The sequence below is a fragment of the Monopterus albus genome, unplaced genomic scaffold (genome assembly GCF_001952655.1).
Source record: "Monopterus albus unplaced genomic scaffold, M_albus_1.0 scaffold120.1, whole genome shotgun sequence".
NCBI lineage: Eukaryota > Metazoa > Chordata > Actinopteri > Synbranchiformes > Synbranchidae > Monopterus > Monopterus albus.
The window spans coordinates 98,604-118,328 of record NW_018128000.1 but is presented as its reverse complement, the minus strand read 5'-3'; the positions used below and the strand labels follow the sequence as shown (position 1 = coordinate 118,328).

Below are 19,725 nucleotides of genomic sequence, written 5' to 3'. Positions count from 1 at the left end.
AAATCTCAGAGGTCTTACTTTATTCTGCTGTCCATGGTTTAGCTACAACATCGCGACAGCTCCCTGCTGTTGCGTCCGCTCTGCTGGCTGTCCGTAAATATCCACCTTGTCTTTCCTCAGTCTCAGCCGTCACTGCTGCTGCCTTATCTGACACCGGTCGAAAGCTGCCGCGACAACATGCTTGGAGGTAGGATAGTGTGGCAGTCTGTACCGTCCTCCTGCCGTTAACGTGGCCTCAATCCTCCCCGGTACAGCACCACGGCAGTTATTTCCCACAACAAACACCACTCCAGGAAGTGCTGCCAAAGATATAGTGACGTCAGCGCGTCAGATGAGCACCGTTGCTTACTTAAGATGAGTAGCATGTATGATAAACACGGGGGACCTGAGCCATGATTGATTTTCTGATTGAAAAAAGAGCAAGAACGAGACTGTATTATCAGCTCAATCACTGTGGCAGTAGCAGCTTTTAACAGTGGCTTCCAAAGTATGTGTGTGGGGGTCACACGCTCTCAGGCAACAGGGGTCCTTGTCAGGGCATCAACAGTGGCCTCAAGCCTCTGGTCAGTAGATTCAGCTGTGGTGCATACCAGAAGACTGATGAAGGCTGGGATGATTCTTTGACTTTCCACTGCATAATGACAGTGTGCCATGAAGCTATGCTACTTACAGGCTTGTCCATGCATAAAATAAATGCTGAAGTTGCAATGTATAACTCAGTTATCTAAGTGTTTAAATAATGAAAAACTGTCATACACACAAACCATATAGAGAAAGCCTACTGAATATGACTCCACATTAAACATATTTTTCATGAATCAGCTTAGTCACTGGCCTATTAAAGGATAAATCCACCCTTAAAATATACACTTTGTTATTTTCTGTAATATGGTATAGCTCCACATTTTATGGACACATGTTCTGATTCACAGATATAAATGTGCAATATGGTGCAATATTTCAAATAAAAACTTTAAGCCCACAGAGTCAGTAACTAATTTGTCTGTGGACCAACTCCCTAAAGTGACACCCAGTGACATAATCAATTAATATTTAGATGTGTTGATTTCCACCTTAATTGAGATTTTTGTCTTTTTAATAATGTTGACTTTACTGTTCAAAATCACTGACATTCAGTGTAATGTAAATTCTGTTTTAGGGTGGACTTTCCTTTTATGGTTTGCACTCATGTTTAAGCAATATTTGTCCCATGGTAAATTGAAACCAATTGCTTAGATGTACTTCTCTCTCCTCTCCAGAGAGCCTGTCTGGATCAGAGCCAGATTTCTTCAGGCTGACTAGAAGGTAATTAAGTGGCAGCAGACTGGGCCATGCTGCTTCAGGCATCCATATGATATGATAATGGCAGGGCTGCTGCCTTAATATTAAAAAATGACAAAAAAAGGACACATTCACACAAAGAGACACATTCATAAAGCTTTCATGAGTCTTGCATACTGGGAAAAAGTGAGTTACCATTTCAAGAACTTGTAAGCTTTCCCAGATAAAATTAATTTAAAATCCTTTTATGCATGAATTACAAAAGCCACAGTCCAGATTTTTTTCCTTGAACTGAACTGAACTTCATTTTTTAACATGCATCTGTCCAATTTAGTGGACAGATGATGAACTGTAATTCCCCCACAAGATAAAATCAATACTTTGAAAATTTAACAACAGTATTTCTTTAGGTGTTACTTGACATTACCACTTTTCAACCCCCAAGGGTCTACTCCTATATAAGGACTGGCAAGACAAGCCTAAGGTACTCAGCCTTTTTGTCAGCCATCTTGGTTTTGAAACATTACTGTTGCACTTAATAATGGCTGACCAGTGGGTGGCAGAATATGAGATGACAAAACAGCATCCACTATAGTGGGTGACATGCAACTATACAACCAGATCCCATGCACATACTAGAAAACAGCTTTTAAATAGCTGTCCACTTGTAATGACCACTATGCATGAAAGGGTTAATAAAACCCAAAACTGAAAAATGACAACACTGTGTCCCACTGTACTTCTAAGGCTTGAAAAATATTATTTTAAAATGACTTTAAACATTTGACCTAGCTGAGGTGCAAAGGATGTATCTTGTTAAACTGAAATATCACACATAAGAAAATACACAACAAGTGCTCATGTTGGGAAAATGCAGCCTAACACACACTCATGCATTGTATTCTGGAGTCTGTTGCAATATAAAATGTTATAAAACATCAGTTTTGTCTTACTTTTATCAGATTGTTTTTGCAGTGTAAGATGAGCACTCAGGTTGCAAATGTCATGGTTGTAAAAGCATATACATCTACTGCTTTTTATGGCCACTGTGCTTCTCATAGCAGGTCTGCATATATATTTTTATGATGCGTAATTTGTCTGTGGGTAAAATGACCCCAGAGTGTCAGTCAAAAGACACTTGTCAGGTTTCATTACCCAGATTCTGGTGTAGACACATCATCAGAAGTGGCTCACAGCAGTGGATAACCTTGAAGGGGCTCATTAATGTCCACTCATCAACCTTCCACTGCTTTGTCCAAGTCCCCATACTACTTTCATACAATGGCAAGGTCTTTTTGTTTGCAAGGAGCCAAGGAGAGAAAAACTAGGCATTGACTTTATACAATGGGGTCAGTGGATGGCTGCTTTACCACCTATACACTTACAGAATAGTATGACTGATAAAATATTAGATACATCATGTTAAAGGGTCACAGAACATCATTTCTTTTGTGGTAGAAAGTAGTGGTATTGAACACCTGCCATACTTTCAGGATTACTTTAATGTCATTGCGTTAGAAAGACAACGAGACATTGGTGCTCCCATAGCAGCCTTAACCCTCATAATAAAAAGTGAAAGGCAAGCACTACCTATATCTATCTGTTTATTTATCTATATGTATCTATCTATCGATAGATAGATAGATTGCTTTTGGTCTTTTTGCCAGTTGCCATAGTAGTGCAGTATTCCCAAAATCTCAGACACGGAGACAACTCAAAACTGGACAATAAATATCATACTGCTAGGTAATTACAGATATATGCTTTTTTGAAATTTGGGTGAGCTGGTCCTTCAATTATAATAACGTACTATGCAGTTGTAACATTTATTTGAAAAATAATGCATCAAGCAATGGATTTCTAAAAGTTCTGGGGTTTTGTTTATGTTGCTGTTCAACAGTAGTGACAATTTATTTAATTCTGGCTTTATAACATGTGATGATGCGCTGATAGTTGGTTAATAAATTGTAATGTTCTCCGTAATTTTCTGGGGTTTATTGTGTGATGTTTGCTGTGTATCCTTCAGTAAAGTGTGGTGTAGTTCTCCTTATACCACCATGGGGACTCCCTGGTGAGTTAATAACAGCTTTGAAACACTAGGGGCGCTGTGGGAATCTGTCTTACCAGCCGGTCACACGTGACTAGCATGAGGCGGTCAAGATGAGGAAGTACAACATGTTTCTGTATTGGCAGACCTGAGGAGAGAAGGAAGAGTAAACATGTAACACATTCAATGTTTGATAAGAATAAATCAGTCGTTACTGTATTTAAATGAGAGATGGTTTGTTTTCCCAGAATCATACACTTTATTTGCACAGAACTGCAAGTCGAGGAGCAATGTCAGCGTAGTTCTCTGGTGTAGCAACTTTTACTCTATGTATTAAACTGGAGAATTGGCTTTGTAGTAGCATGTTTTACCTTAGGACATCGTTTGTGAGTAGACTGGGTTTTCTCCGTGTCCATTTCAATAAACGACTTATAACAATGTCAATACCGAGCCTCTCAAAAGGAAACTCGGAGCGGCTGAGAAGCAGCAGCATGTCACAGATCAATGCAGACAGCGGTGAAGCTCACTTCACTGACGTGGTGACAAGCAGCACGGGACGTGAAAACGACCACGCTGCGAGAGAGCTCACGGAGGAAGACATGGTCGTTCACAGAATCCATACAAAGGCATGCGAGGTAAGATGTATCACCTCAAGACCGCAAATCCGATGATGCCATGTTCTTCAGTCAGATCGCCACGATCAGACATGATTAATTAGAAACAGCCTATCCCACATGTTTGAATTGCTGTCATTCTGGATATTATTTAAATAAAAGCACAGTATTATCAGAAAACGTATACAAGAAGTACAAATATTCCTACAAAGTTACATCTTTCAGTGTTGTATATTACTCTGGACCAGTACAGGTTAACATGTATGTTTTAATGGTGTAGCATGACATGTGTTTCTGTTGAGCTTGTTTATGTTGTAATGTACCTAGTTTACTTACTACTGGGTAGTATAATCTCTAAGGATTGGACATATTTTACAAGATGATTATATTCTTTGCAAGTAAAATCTGATTCTTGAAGTAATTTTAGATATCAGATTGTATGCGAGTTAAACGTATTTCTCTGAAATGCGTAGACAAAACAGTTTCAAAGCTGTACTTTACTACAGTAAATGTACTTAGTTTTGAATTGTTTACATTAGACTACAGCTGAACCTAGTTAAACCATACTGTATGAGCAAAATAATCTGTCATTAGTGAATAAAATTACAAAAAACTGTAGTGCTGCAATGAAAATCTAATACCACTGCCTGAATCCATTTGTCAGAACATATTCAACATATGTGAGGGCAATGGGTATTTGAGGTATATATCAGTGCTTATATATATTTTTTTTTCAACCATATTGATAAGGATCTCAGTACAACACAAGGTAACAGCCTTAGACATACTGTACCAATTCCTAATTTTGTCAGGTTTTAAAAAGTAAGCAGCATCAGGCCTGGTTAGTACTTGGATGGGAGACCATATAAGATGGCTACACCCGGTCACTGCGCTTTCACGTGCCCATGCTCTCTTTGTGCCAGTTTAAGTCCTGATAAAATGGGAGGGTTGTGTCAGGAAGGGCATCCTGTGTAAAACCTGTGCCCAATCATATTTGTGAATTTTTAAGATCTGCTGGCAATCCCCAAAAAACTGGGGAGCAGCTGAGAGAGGAACAACAACATGCCTAGCATAAGGGTTTAAAGAAAACACCATATTTAACATTTAGTACTAAGTGACCTGCTCCTGGAGAAAATAAACCCAAATGTCAATTGCAAAAGAGGCCAAATGTTATAAATACAAATAATATTGGAGCAAAACCAGCATTGTTTATTAAAGCTGATACTGTACCAGCAGAAGTGTCAGAGTATGATAATATGCCAGCTGCGATGCATCTCTAGAGCCCCCCTGTCCCCAGAGCAGGCTTCCCCGTGGGTCCTTGTCAACATTTTGCTGTAATTTTAATTACTAAAAGTGGTAATAATTGTTGATACAAGGCTTAACTCTTTTCCTTCCCACCTCCCTAGGTATTACATTTCCTGAATCATATGCCAAAGAGGTTGTGGATAGATAAGTGTTGTAAAAGCCTGTCAAACAGTTGCCTCGAGATATTTTAAAACATTTACAGTTTTTCTGTTTTGTACAGTTTTACCTAGAAGCAAATCCAGTATATTCAGTGTTTTATACACAGTACATGTCATGTAAGTAATGATGATCATTGTTTCTGTCAGATCCATCATATTCACCAGATCTTACTTGCTCTTCCATCAAACAGAGCCAGTGAGTTCTGTGCTGATGACAGCAGTGAATAAGTGTCATCTGCACGCCTTTAGGCTGAGCTGTTGTAAATATTGTGCTTCTGAGTGTGGGTGAAGTTGAGATAAGTTGGCCGCAACCTGAGGAGAGTGGTAGGACCTGGGTGGGGAAAGCACAGTACAGTAGGGGCCCAGCTATGCCAGCTTCACTATGCGACCCTGCAATGCCATGTAAAATGACAGGCCATGTCACCAAAAGGCCTGGGGCCTTTTTCCCTTTGTCCCTGTCAAGGCTCACCAGCTAGTGCACTCTCAGTTTGAAACAGACTGAGAGATGACATTTTCTAACTTCCTAAGGGATGGCAGAGGAATTCGGTGTTTTTCACTTGCAGAAGGTGCTTGTGTCATTGGTCCAAATAAAAGAATAGTTGAATGTTTTTAAGCATTATTTAAATCAGCATTGAATAAAAATAAGCAGTGCTACCATTGCAAATAATCACTGACTGAATTGCACACAAAAGGACAGCACTAATAACATCATAAGAATTAGACCATCTTACATCTGTTTCTATGCATGAAGGTCTTCCATTCTCTCTTGTCCGTGACCCTAAGCAATCTGTCTCTCTGTGTACATTCATAATCAGCATTATACTTGCCTTTGTGTTTGGTTGTGTATATGTATTGTATATAGTTAAGTATGCAGGTGTGTGACCCTTTCATATCTTCAATATGTTCAGGCAAAGAAGCAGATGTATATCGACCCTTCCAGTGGGTACAAGGTGTTCACAGAGTATGCCCACCTTCAGAGAGGCAAATGCTGTGGCAGTGCATGCAGACACGTAAGCTCTTTGTGTTCTGATTTACCGGGCTGTGCCTTCCTCCACTTCGCTTTAGTTGATTTTCTGCGCTATTTTTCTCTTCATCTGTCCTCGGCTGTTGGGTTCAGCTGTTATAATCCCATCCTCTTTGGTTCTTTTCACTTCTAAGCCCTAACTCTGTTTTCTGAAAGTGTTTCAACAGATGCTCTTAATAATTTATGCCCAAAACATCACAAAAAAGGAAGTTTATGTGGCTCCCTGTTAAGAGCATCTTATGGTAACATCAGCTGTCCATGGTGCTGAACAGGATGATGACGTAATTTAATTAAGGAGCAGGGAAGATTTCACTGTGCTGTATATTTTTCACTTCCTAAATAACACAGTCACTTCAGTTAGTATGACTTGGTACCTTAATATTCAGTCTACACTCTGAGCTGAACTACATTCTTTTTAAGTCTATTTTAGCTTTTAAACTATTTTCATTGTGCATCATTGCATAACATTTCAACTAGAAGTGTTCTGTAACTCTGCCTGACAAAATTAACTATCAAGCTATGAACTATTATTATTAAAGGCATTTTAGTTCATCAGCCTGTGTCAACAAGGAACAGTGCAAATATGTGAATCCTGCACAGTTTACAAGTGTGCTCATGCTGAATGTGACAAAATCTTAAAGTTGTAGCCCAGTAAATGAGCTGTTCTTATTATTCTTACTACCGTGACACAAAATCTACTGAGCACTAGTGTTGCTTTCGTCAACGAAAATTATGACTAAATATCGTCGCCAACGAACGTTTATCGCGTGACGAAAACGAGACGACATGCAACGAAAATGCTGGTCGTGTGACGATGACTATAATTAAATATATAATGCAATATTGTTGATGAAAAAAACGAGACTAATTGTGGTTCACAAAATAAAAACTGCCAAAATGTCTCTTCATTTTCGTTGACTAAAACGAAATGAAATGTTATGTTATTTTGTCTCGTTCAGTCGCGTTATTATTATTATTTTGCAGTATTTCTGTTTCCTGTGTCTTGCTTCAGGGGCTGCATCAGGTTGCACTGCGCAGACGCAGGCAATGCCACTTCCTTAAGCCCCACTTGCGACATTATTTAGAAGACGACAACAAACAAAGTTAAGTCTGTCTGACACAGACAGAGAAAGGGGCTGATGGCCGGCCAGCCAGGGTCTGTTGGGAGAAAAAGGAGAAACGACATTTGGAAAAACTTTAATTACATAGAAGTGGAAATTTTCATTGACTAAAACTAGACTAAAATGTCATCAGTTTTCGTCGACTAAAACTAGACTAGACTAAAAAGAGTATGAATGTGACTAAAACTAATAAAAACTAAAATGACAGCTTCACACAAAGACTAGACTAAAACTAAAATGAAAACAGGCTGCCAAAAACAACTATACTGAGCACCTGCCCCCCAAAAATGTCTGTGCACAGCCCATAATGCGCGCATGTTACTCAGTGGAAGTCACTGTAAGTAAGTAAGAGTTTTGGGAAAGATTTACTGATTGAATCGCTTGATTGATGGCCACACACATATATTGGTCAGTATAGTTTTAAAAGAAGTATAGGCAAAAATGCAGCAAAGTATACTGTGGGACTACATCCTCAGTAAAATACAGGGGAGGACTGTGCTGTATATCACCGCTGCCTTGGCGTTGACACATGAGAGAAGAAAAAGCACAAGGATAGTGACAGAGCAGCAGATGTAAACCAGACGAGAGCTGCACAAAGCATGGCCTGCTTGGTGCATGTTACTGTTTTATTGAAGTTTTCTTTAACAACAAAATCTTTGTGGTTCTGCTTTTGCAGATGTTACTTTACCTATGAAAGGCTAAAATGTGCATTTGTTTAGCACTGGGGTTGGGTCTATTTTATAAGCATCATTACTGGTTTCAAGTTTAATGGTTATTATATTGACTTAAACATCAATTGGAAAAAGCCTTAAATTAAATCATATAATCCTACAAGTGTTTGGACAAGTTGGTAGGAATCAATCTGTAGTTTTGTAGTTGTGTTTGGTTGTGTCCTGGTCTCCTGTGTTTTAAGCTTTGCTCCTCTGGGATGCTCTGCTCTTGGGCATATGTTCATGTCTTGTTCTTTGTGTGACTGAAGCTCTAGCTTAACGCAGCATTTCTTTTTTCTTTCCCCCCACTAGTGTCCGTATGGCCAAGTCAACGTGAAGGACCCTGCAATGAAGAAGCAGTTTAATTCTTTATTTTTTGTGTAGGCCTAACTGAGCCATACCAAAGGTAAAATGTAAGGCCCTGTTTAGGATGGAACCCGCAGCACGTTGCTTGTCTTCTGCCTGTCGTTATTTGGACTACTCAAGAGTCATTTTTAGCTGTGTACTAAATGATGAAATATGGGTAATGTCTGTGCAATACTTACCTCCTATGAATAACAACTATTCTGAGGATTATTTAATTTTATTATTCTCACATGGGTGGAGGTTTGTTCACTAGAACCTCATGTAAAATAATCTTTTATCACATTTTTGTATTATATTTTTTTAGGCATATTTCTCAAATGTTCAGTGAAATGCCTTGAGCTTCATTTTTCATTTCTCCTTGCAAGTATTTAATATTTTGTGGTATTCCCTGCTCTGATGCATTTACAAGGGTTGTGGGAGTATGGAGATGAAAACTGAAAGAGTATTTTAGATCTTCGCCCTCAAGATGAAGGGCATATAAGCGAAAGTAACTGCGGATAGTCAGATGCAATCTTGTGCTCTTTTGGTTTTGCATCTCTTTTTTTTTCCTCCCAAATGTATGACTGCATGAATATTAGCATCATTTACACCCCACAAGTGCTCAACTGAGCTGTCTACCTTTGACTAAAATACTGTGCTGTTAAAAATAGGCAGGGGGCGAGGGTCAGCCCTCACACTTGGCTGCTCTGCTTATACACCACTTGATGGAATCAGGCTGTTAACAAACATGCCGTGGACATCAACAGCAGCCCTCCCACCAGACTCGCAGCTCAGCCTCCTGGCAGCGGTGGACTACAGCACAGCTCCCCGCGGCTGCTCTCCCGAGCTGCAGCCTAATGAACTCCTGGGCCCTCTCATCCCAGCACCGCAACAGATCAGCTCATGTTCACGAGCATGCATAGACGCACACATGCATACTCCATGAGAACACCCCGTGGCTCCTAATAGGCCAATATAGAATAAAGGTTGTACTAAACACCGCACTTTGTAGCTCCCAGTTATAGTACAAGATAAGGTCAAGCGCTCATGCAGTACTACCTGTGCGTGCAAGAGATGTTGGAGAAAGCTGTGCCACTTGATTTGTGAGTGCATGTGGGTAGGCAGCGCGATGCCTTCAGGCGCTCGCTCTCACACACACTCGCCTGTCTCCGCCTGATTGGGCAAACAGCGTCAGGATGAGAGGATGTGTCTGCCGCAGAATTGTGTCGCAGCCGCCTACTGGCGTGGCCACAATTTTTCCTCGGCAGGTGGGTCCCAAAGGCAAGTACTTAGTGATCGGAGCAAAGCCCTGTGAGCGGCTACAAGGAGATTCGTGATCCCAACAGTGCTGGGGAGGACAGGTTCTCGGGGACGCGTCGTCAGGCGGGATGAGAGGCGAATTTATTTGGTGTTATTCTAAACCGAGGCAGCGGAGCGTGTGGCAGCAACATTTCTGCAGCGGGACGGTGAAGGTGTCATACTCATCAAGTACCTGGGCCTGCTTGCCTGCCGCGGCTCTGCGCCTTTTGCCTAGGGACTTGTCTGTCACATTAAAGTAGATGCATTGCCATTCAGGGCCTCGGCGTTCCCGCAGCCTGACCATGAAATAGGCCAACTTTCATGCCTGCCTCATCCCTCCACGTCTTCCCAATCCAGTGATGGCACAGTTTGAATTTTTTTTTCATCACTTTCTAGCCTAGCAGTTGCTGACTTAGACACAAACAGCACAGGAATCCCTTTGACAGATTTATGGAGAATTTTACTTGGCAATCTACCCCATCCACCACTGGTGGTTTTAACGTATACGTTGTGTCTAAATACATGGTCTTGAATTGTGTCACTTTAAAATGTAAAACAGATATATATCCACAGTGAAAAGGCAATGAATTAAAAATAATCCAGTTTATCATATTTGGTGTCCTGTCTCTACATAACTAGGCTTTAACCCGTGTTGGGAAGGTTACCTTCAAAATGGAACAGGTTACAGATTACTAGTTACCCTGTAATGTAACTACTTTAAGTACTTCATCAAAGGAATCTAAATTATTACTTTATCCACGCTATGATTACTTTTCTAAAACTGTTTTAAATTGGGAGATGAATGGCTGGATGGACTCTAGATGTAGAGACAGCTCCTTGTAAACCATCCGTCCACTTAGATTTGTCCCTGTGTCTTTTCTGACCCGCGTTGTCCAGAAACATACCAGTAAAAAAGCGTTTCTGTGAGGCGAAGAGATGCAAAGCAACGGAATGAAACGAGGTTATTCCAAGCGTTTTACCCCAAAGAACATATTCACGTATAACCACTTTGTAATCGCCACCATTTTGATGAGTAACTGTAATTTAATTACATGTTTTTTTTCTTGGTAACTGTAGCTGGCTGCAGTTAATAAATGTATTTTGTAACTTGATTACAGTAACTAGTTACTCACCAACACTGGCTGTAGCTATAACATTAGGTTGATAACATTAATGGTATTACTCTGGAAATTACTTTCTTTTTGTGGTTTAATTTATTTTGCTGATTTTCCCTGTATTGTGAAAATACTCTTACAAAATGTAGATTCTTTTATTTTTCTACAATTTTATTTGTCAGTATATAATACTGTACACACACACACACACAGCCTGCACTGACAGTGGTATTCCCTCAGTCCAGTTGTGTTCCCAAGTTACAACAACAGCCAACCAGACATGTGAAGTGTTTATTTCAGGCATTTTGGACAGAACTTCTCTGACCTTCAGCCGGAGCATATGCTGTGCTGGACAGAAGTGGCAGCCATATACCATGTGCCTTTCTACAGGGCAATGGCACTCGCCGCAGAGAAAGAGAGAGCTGTCCAGGTTGGAACTGTGACCAGACAGGCTCTAGTCACAACCAGCTGACAGGCCAGGCAGCCCCTCCCTCCCAGCTCAAACAGGCGCAGCAGCCCTGCGGCCAGCAGCCCTAACCACATTCACTTACATAGTGTCTCCATCACTGCTGGCCAGCCCAGCCAGGAACTGACACAGAGTTGGCTGGGAAAAAAAAAAACTTGAGTGTCAGCTGTATGATGGCTGAAAGGAACATCAGTCTCAGCAACTGGCCAGGCGCTGCTATGTACATGTGTGTGTGCGCGTGCACATGTGTCTTGATATTCTAGCAGCATTTGAGCAGCGCCTACATCAACGTCTGGTCGTTCTACACAGACAGTGTCAGCTTGCCTCAGGGCAGCAGCCTCCACAGTGGTCATATGGACAACCAGATCCCTGTGGTAGAATTAGTGATAAAAAACACACATGGCCACTGAGTGACAGTCAGTGCACTGGATTCCTTTGGACAGACAGGGCTGCAAATAACACAGAGGCGCAGTTTCTCCCTTAGACTGCAACTGGTGGTCGGGCTCGTGCCAGGTTAAGTCATGGCCACCAGATGAACCCAGGTAAAAGATAGTTAGAGGCAGTCACAGGCTCCTAGGTGCTCAAAGAGCACTTTGGCCTGTTTTACACTGATGCAGTCATGTCAATGATTTTTTGTCTGCACTCAGAAGGCAAGTGACGCTACTGCATGTTCCACCTTTTATGCTATCTAACCTCTAATGTCTTTACACTGTCCCATCCAACTCTGTCTTCAGTGAATAGTTGAAGTAGAAGGAAGGAGCCTGTTTGACAACACAACATCTACAAGCATCAGCTAAACCGGTCCGCTTTACCCCGTAAGGTTATACAGCTATAAAGAACATCCATCTATTATGTTTCCATGTCCTTTCTAGTGTGGCCAGAAATGGACTAATATGCACACCGTTCCCCAGGAGGATGCTCTGTTCCCACAGGAGATGGAGGGGAGGGAGTGTGTGTGAAGGTGGAAGTGTGCAGTTGGAGCTGTTCTGGAGGCAGGGAGGGGAGACAGGCAGCAGTTGGTGTGCAGAGAGCAGAGGCTCAGGCTGGCTAGTTAAGAGCTTCTCTCTCCTATCCTCCATCTGCCAGGGACTGAGGTTGTGATTTGAGCTCCAGAGTGGGGGGTGGGGGGGTGAGAGAGAAATAAATATGGAAATGAAAAACCTTAAATGTTGATTAAGTTTGCCTGAAAAATCTATTGATATGCTTATTCTTATCTATTCTTTAATCAGTATTGGTCATTTTTAATTTGGCAGTTAGAAACTGGCTATATTTCATCCATGCTTATGCATTTTGATATTTCCCTTTCTCCGGTAATTATCAAGCCATGTCCGCTCTGTTTGTAAATCCTTCTAGGACATCTCACCATCCTCTCAACCAGCCACCCTCCCTGGCTCATGTGACTGTGATATGCTTTACAGTGCTTCACTCCTCCCTCTGTTTCTGCTCCCTCTCTCCCTTCCCTCCTCACTCCTCTCCTTCATTCTGACAGTGTTTAGCCTGTGGTTCCCTGCACCACAGAGGATCCAGCCTCCTCCTCCTCATCCTTTGCTTCTTTTCAACTCCTCACCTCCACCTCTCCTCCGCTCCTTTTCTGGTCATGCTTTGGGGGTGACTAAGAGCTCCCTCGGCGAAATTGAGTGTCACTTGAGGTGACCCAGAAATGATAACTCCAGATGAACCCTGGATGTGTGGTAATCTAACCACCATGCCCTGCAGCAGAGAGGAGCCAGGCAGGCATCTCTGTCTGTGGTTTCACCATGGAGCCATGCACACTGCAGGCCCCATCTGGGTGTCGGGCTTGGAGAATGCTGCGTGTGTGGTATGTGTTGTGGTACACAGTAAAATGGATCTCAGCGCTGTTGCATTATTGATGAGAAACATTGTGATGTCAACCCGGGCAGAAGGAGCAAAGCAAAATGACTGTTAGCAGTATGGCACATGATCATTTATGCAAACGCTACAGAAATGTCATTAATTGTCTCCCTTTGCTCCCAGCTTCAGTACCCACCATATCCTATTCACTTGTTGTCAATTGAAATGAGTCCGTTTACACCCCAGTGTGGTGTTCTCCAAGCGGCCAGAGTGGGATTAGGGCATCCTGTTTTCTGGAGGACTCCCCTTTGTCAAGCTTCCAGTATATATACAGTTCAGGTGGAGGCACCATGCACTTTAACCAGCAGTGGAATTATTATTTAATGACTTGTTGTCACATTGTTCATCCTCTCAGGTGTATAACCATCCAGTAAATAATGACAGTAGCCTATAATTAGTGCACCAATACAATGAAAACTAATATTAATATTGTGGCCATTTGTGTAGCACTTTAAGAAAGCGTAGTCTCATTAGGTTAAACCTCCTCCAATTTGACCAAAGCCTTGAAATTATTAAACAGCGGTGAATTCTTCATCAACATTTCTTTATTCATTAGATGAAGCAACATGAGGCAAAATCTGTTTAGAATTGTTCCTGGCTACATAAGAAGGAAATGATTTCAATATTGTAGCCATGGAGGATCTTAACTAATGAAAAAAGTGGTTCAGGGAGGTAAAGGGTTCTTGTGAATTATTCTTAAATGTATTATAATATTAATTGTTTGCCACCACAATAAAGGCGTTATGTTATTCTCTCTTATTTAGCTCCAAGTCCACTGGATCAAAATATTCAACATATAGTGAGCATTTTATATAGAAAATGATTTCGATTTGATATTGTTATTCAGTTCCACATCCTTTCTCCTCAGGCTTGTGCTGTGCTGCATAGCTTCTTCAGATTGAGTGAACTATAGTTTGACTATAGACCACTCTAGTTACTCAGGGACCTCTGCACCCCAGCCAGTGAAATTAGAGCTGACCGAATTCATTTGACTTGAAGTTCCTAAGCTACAGTGTGGACCCATCCTTAAGGGATGCTATTTGTGATTGAACCCACCTATAATTTTGATTGCAAAATGCAGGTTACTCGTCTTTTATAGCTAAAAAAAAAACCCTAAAATGTTAGGAACTGAATTCTTAATCTGTTGTAATAACATGCCTAATATTCATGAGATAAATCCAGTTGAATATAATGGTATTTTTGCCACTGGGCCACCACCGACTGCAGACTTTATCCTTCTTGAATTCACAACTACATCACACATTATATCCTACATTCTGAAGAGGCCATTGGCTTGTGGGTTTGCATTTTTTTGTGCGTGCGCGCGCTGCGGTGTGCTCGGGACTGCCATATGGAAGAAGAATATTTAAATGTCTTGTGTTTTAACTGACGCTCGAACTAGATCTGTAAGCTGAGAAACGAGGAACAGCCCCCATCTACCGGCAGAGACTCCTCTTTCTCCTCTGCGCACTGCGCTCAGTCCGGAGCTCCTCACGCAGCACAAGCATCTCACACAGGAGAGTCTCAGGTAGGACGCTTTCTGTTTTCTGGCGGATGTAATGATGGTAATGATAACACAGGCTTGGCTTTCCAGCAAAAAGCGCCACGGCGAAGAGCGTGTGAAGCAATGCGCGACCGATCGGATGCGTGTTAAAATACAGTGGCACGTATTTCTCCTATAGGTGTAATATTCTCCTGGACAGACAGAGACGTGCACGCTAAACCCAGTCGACCTTCATATTGACGGAATATTCTGAACAAATCTTCTTAGCACAATAATAATCCTGCTTATTTAAATATATAGCAGAGGAGTTTGTCTTAAAATGGTGGAATAATGTAGAATGACGCTTTTCTTAAATGAGTTGCTCATTGTTGAATCATGAATGTTGTTGAATCATATTTAGATGATAAAAGTCAGTGTCCACCAGGCCGTCCGGGCTCACACGCCATTTTAAACATGGTTGTTAACACTGCTTTTATTTATTATTATTTTTTCTTTCTCTGTTTTGTCATGTATTAAATAAAGCAAACACCAATGAGCAGTCATTTTTATTTGCTTTTAGATCCTTGATTTAGTGAAACAAGATCACGGCTCTTAAATTAGGACAAATCATGACCAGAAACTAAATGAAAAATGACACAGAACCGCCCAGATTCATTTTCTTCAATTTACACAAAGCAGGTAATGAAATATGACAGGTACCATACATCACTAGATTGCGTATTGAATTGGATATATTTACCAAAATCCAAATATTATTTCCTAATCAAGTAAACACTGTCACTTTTTTTTGTAAAAGCTTTCATGTGTGGGCTTAGTTCCGATTTCCCACTAATGTGACACTAAGAATAAAAAATCGGGTCATTATTTATTTTTGTTTGCAGGTAATATCCTAATTAGGTACCAAAAAAAAAGGAAACAAAACAAAACGACAACACAAAAGGCGTGATTCCCTCAGCCCCTTGGTGTTCACTGACACATTGTTAAACCCTCTTCAATCACTTCAAATGTCACTGCTGGAGGCAACGGGTCAAAACCGTGTTCTTTATCGACATTAACAGTGTGATAGATGTCTTCCTAAAGAGACATGGGAACATGTATGTATTCTAATTGTACACAGCTATGTGAGCAAGTCCAGTTTTGAAATCATTAGGCGCCTTTATTTAATATCCGGAGAAGAAACAGAAGTAAATAAAACACACACACACACACACACACACATCACACAGCAGTTAGATTAAATATCACACAGAGCTGAGCTGATCATTCCTGTCAGGGTGTCTTTGTCCAGGTGAAATGAAATCCCTGTGTCCTTTCTGAGTCCCCCTTCGCCGCCCTGAAACACTGACAGAGCGCAAATGAAGGCTGTGCGTCTCAGAACAGCTGCAGGTCCAACCCGTCCAGGAGGGTTCAAGCCTCGGCTTATAGCGCTGCTATCAAGGGGCCTCCAATTAAAGCCAACACAACTTCATGGTGTGGGGGTGGGGGGGTGGAGTGTGAGGTGTGGGGAGGGGCTGCACATGATAATGTAACATGTCTTGAGATGAAGCATCCACACCTGCAACCCCCCTGAGCCTCTGTAAATCTATTAATGGGACCAGGGCCGAGGCGCAGATTCAGCCGGTGCAGCTATTGTTTTATGGCTAAACTTTAAATCATTGACCTCACGGAGATCGTAAAGGCTTGTGTCGTGTTTGTCAAAATACAGACCGTGAACTGCCTCATCTTGGCCTGTTGGCACCGTGTTCGGCCTGCGTGCTGAACGTGTCGTTTGGTCTCTCTTTTCATTTGCGTTGAATAGTTTTCACACTCTTTAAAACCGACACACATCTTTATTATCTTCTCAGTCTCCTGCACAGATGAAGCAATATGGTATTTCTTTTTAAACGTGAATTTCTGAAAATATGCGGTGACTTCCCTGTGGAGACCACCAACTGGAGGCCTTCTGCTTTTTAATGTCTTCTCACTGCTTGTTGCATATGACAAATGGAACATACAGTCGCAGCCCTGTTTCTCTTCTAATCACATCAGCTCTCCTCCGGGTTAACAAGCTTTTGGCCCAATTCAAGAGACAGAGAAAAGGCAGGGACTGTACGAAACCCCGACACTGAATAACTCTTATTTTAAATGATCGTTTAATGGAAGGAAGATGAATTGTGCACAGAAAAGGCCGTCTAGATTCACAGTATATAAAAAGGAAGTTTGCTTCGTTGCCAAGTCAAATCAAGTCTTATCTATATAGCATCACCACGAGTTGATGGGAAATTATTTTACTGGGGTAAATCGGTTGTCAGGGGGTAAGAGGGCTTTTATTTTCAAACAAAATTCATTTTTTTGTTTAAAAAATCTTATTCTTTTCCTATTAATCTGTCCCCGCCCTCTAGCCTATCACTGATCGCTGCCCCGCCCCAGACAATACATTTACACACACATACACACACACACTTATTTTGGGATAACCTAACACCTAATTAAAAGCTAATTAAACCCCTGAAACTGATAAAAATGACGTTTTAATGATGCGTAATAATGGAATTTCATAACAAGGTTCAGGCTCAGAATTCAACCTAATAACTCTCTTAAATAACATCATAGAAGAATTACTGGTTTATATTTCTGACACTAATACATCTCCAAACGGCACTGCAAATAAATACAATGCTTTCATTGGAATTAAAGTCCGTTTCGGTTTATGCAACTTCTGCCTACAGTCCAGCATCGTCCCCGTTAAATGGACGAATAAAAATAAAGAAAATGTCAGTACCATCACGGTGCTCCGCAGCCAGAATCGGGAGTTTTTCAGAGAGGAGTGACAGCTCTTTGTTGGTGAATAGAAATCAGTGGCGATGGCGAGAGAGAGAGAGAGACAGACACAGAGTGAGAGGAGAGAGAGGGGGGAACTCCTCCTACCAAATTATTCAGACTGGGCAGGCTTTGCTCTCTTCACAAATAGGACACGGTTCTCAAATCCAGGCAGTCCCAATCTGACCTCCAAGCACCAAGGAACCCCTGACTGGGATATCGGGAGAAAGAAATCACCAAAAAAGAAACAGCAAAAACTTTGTGTCATTATTTTTGGCGAGTGCTCACACTGTAGCCCCCTTACCCTCCTCCCTCCCCGCCACCGCCACCACTTCCACACCGGTTTCTCGCATCATTTGGACTATACATTTTTTTTCTGGAGAAGAGACATTCACGGGAAGAAGGAAAAAGCTGGTGCACAAACACCAGTCCTTCTGTCCCACCCATGTTGTAGTTTCTTCGCTTTTCCTTTCTTCCAGTTGCCTTCACACCCCGGCGAGGAGGTGATCTGAATCTCTGGGGTTGTGTTTTTGTTTTGTGTGCCTCTCAGAATCTCAGAGCCCAGTTGGATGCGCTGAGAGAGCAGGGCGCAGCGCTGCAGTACAGTATATGGAAGTTGTGGGCTGCAAGACAGAGGCAGGCAGTTGCACGTTGCGTCCAGGACCGGGAGCCATGCTTTTCCACGGGATCTCCGGGGATCACATCCAAGGGATCATGGAGGAGATGGAGAGAAGGTCGAAAACGGAGTCGCGCCTGGCGAAAGGCGTGCAGCTCAACGGGAGAGAGTCGGTAAGAACCAGGTCGAGCTGTGTTCCCTGTGTCTGAATTCAGGTTAAAAGTCGTTTCTATCCTGCGTAAACGACGACTGTGGCACCGTTAACGTGCAAAGTAATGTGCTGCTGGTTTGGGGGTAAGTAGGAGACTGCTCAGGAGGATTCCCGTTACCTCTTTGTGCTAAATTAGAATATATTTTAATTACAACCACATTTTTTTCTTCAAGAATAAATTTAATATGGCTAGTTTAAATTTTCCATTATTTTAGTAGCTGCTCAATTTACTGCAAAAATAAATAAAACACACACATTGGCTGCAACTTTACATGCAGTTGTCTCTAAAACGATGTGAAACACTTGTCATCAGATAAAACAGTAGCTTGCATTAAAGCTGTAGTAAGCTACTTTGTTATTTTGGTTGCTGCTTAGCCATTATAGTTGCAGTAATATTTTAATTAATGACATGAAAAACATGGCTATTTTACACAAGCTATTGCTGGTGGTATTATTTAAATGTATATTATTAGTAGTATTATACCTTAATTTGTGCTTCTTGCTTTCAACTTCTAAATGTTGATATTTTATCTGTTTGTAGCCAAAGCAGTGAATTTGTTGTTTGCTTTACATTTCGTGTTTACGAAGAGAGGAGGGAGTGAACTGATAAAACGTTAGGTTAGCAATACACGTCTTTCATTCTCCTCACTATTTAATGAATTTCACAGACCAAAGTGTTTCCTAGGTAGGGTTCATTCCTTCAGTGAGGCCTAGGAGAACATAAGGCGGTGTGTTTAAAGTGCTCCTCACGAGGTCTTGGTAGATTTTAAAAAGTTCAGTTCATAGTCAGAGCTGCCAAAGGCCCGATGTCACTGTTTTTGCATCATGTATATTGCACGACTTTCCTACCAGTCTCTTGAAGAAAGTCGTTTCCATGAGCTTTCCTCTGTCTCTCTGGCCCAGACCATGCCTTCTATGAGTCCGGAGAAGCCTGCTCTGTGTGCTGGCTGTGGCGGCAAGATTTCGGATAGATACTACCTCCTGGCCGTGGACAAACAGTGGCACCTGCGGTGCCTCAAATGCTGTGAATGTAAACTAGCGCTGGAGTCGGAGCTAACGTGTTTTGCCAAGGATGGGAGTATCTATTGTAAGGAGGATTACTACAGGTAAGAAAAATGAAGGCTAATCGTTTAGATAATTGTACCTTTTAGTCTAAGACTTTTTCTCTGTCACACTAACATGCACGCGTGTACACCCACTGCACCCACAGTGGCCCATGTGTGCTAAAGGCCCTTTCC

The 19,725-nt window shown here is 41.6% G+C and overlaps 3 protein-coding genes across 7 annotated transcripts in view; 2 read left to right on the top strand and 1 right to left on the bottom strand.

Moving 5' to 3' along the window:
- The window catches only part of dennd1b (DENN/MADD domain containing 1B), a 101,733-nt gene extending 101,159 nt beyond the window's left edge, over positions 1-574 (bottom strand). Inside the window, exon 1 of one of the 2 annotated variants that reach the window (XM_020612084.1) lies at positions 19-574. In XM_020612084.1, the coding sequence (XP_020467740.1) occupies positions 19-35 (17 nt within the window). In that variant the 5' untranslated portion in view covers positions 36-574. The remainder of the gene's footprint in view (positions 1-18) is intronic. The other variant, XM_020612085.1, reaches the window with a different exon arrangement.
- Positions 575-3,409: 2,835 nt separating this feature from the next.
- On the top strand, positions 3,410-9,754 carry cunh1orf53 (chromosome unknown C1orf53 homolog). The gene is made up of 3 exons (XM_020611995.1): positions 3,410-3,963; positions 6,314-6,415; positions 8,573-9,754. Exons 1-3 carry the CDS (start codon positions 3,691-3,693, stop codon positions 8,642-8,644), a joined length of 447 nt encoding a protein of 148 aa, XP_020467651.1. The 5' UTR covers positions 3,410-3,690; the 3' UTR covers positions 8,645-9,754.
- Positions 9,755-14,675: 4,921 nt separating this feature from the next.
- lhx9 (LIM homeobox 9) overlaps positions 14,676-19,725 on the top strand; it is a 13,800-nt gene continuing 8,750 nt past the window's right edge. Inside the window, exons 1-3 of one of the 4 annotated variants that reach the window (XM_020612101.1) lie at positions 14,676-14,885; positions 18,211-18,449; positions 19,391-19,593. In XM_020612101.1, coding sequence (XP_020467757.1) covers positions 18,270-18,449; positions 19,391-19,593 — 383 coding nt within the window. In that variant the 5' untranslated portion in view covers positions 14,676-14,885; positions 18,211-18,269. Of the gene's footprint in view, positions 14,886-17,779; positions 18,450-19,390; positions 19,594-19,725 lie in introns of those variants that run through there. The other 3 variants (XM_020612102.1, XM_020612100.1, XM_020612103.1) reach the window with 3 other exon arrangements.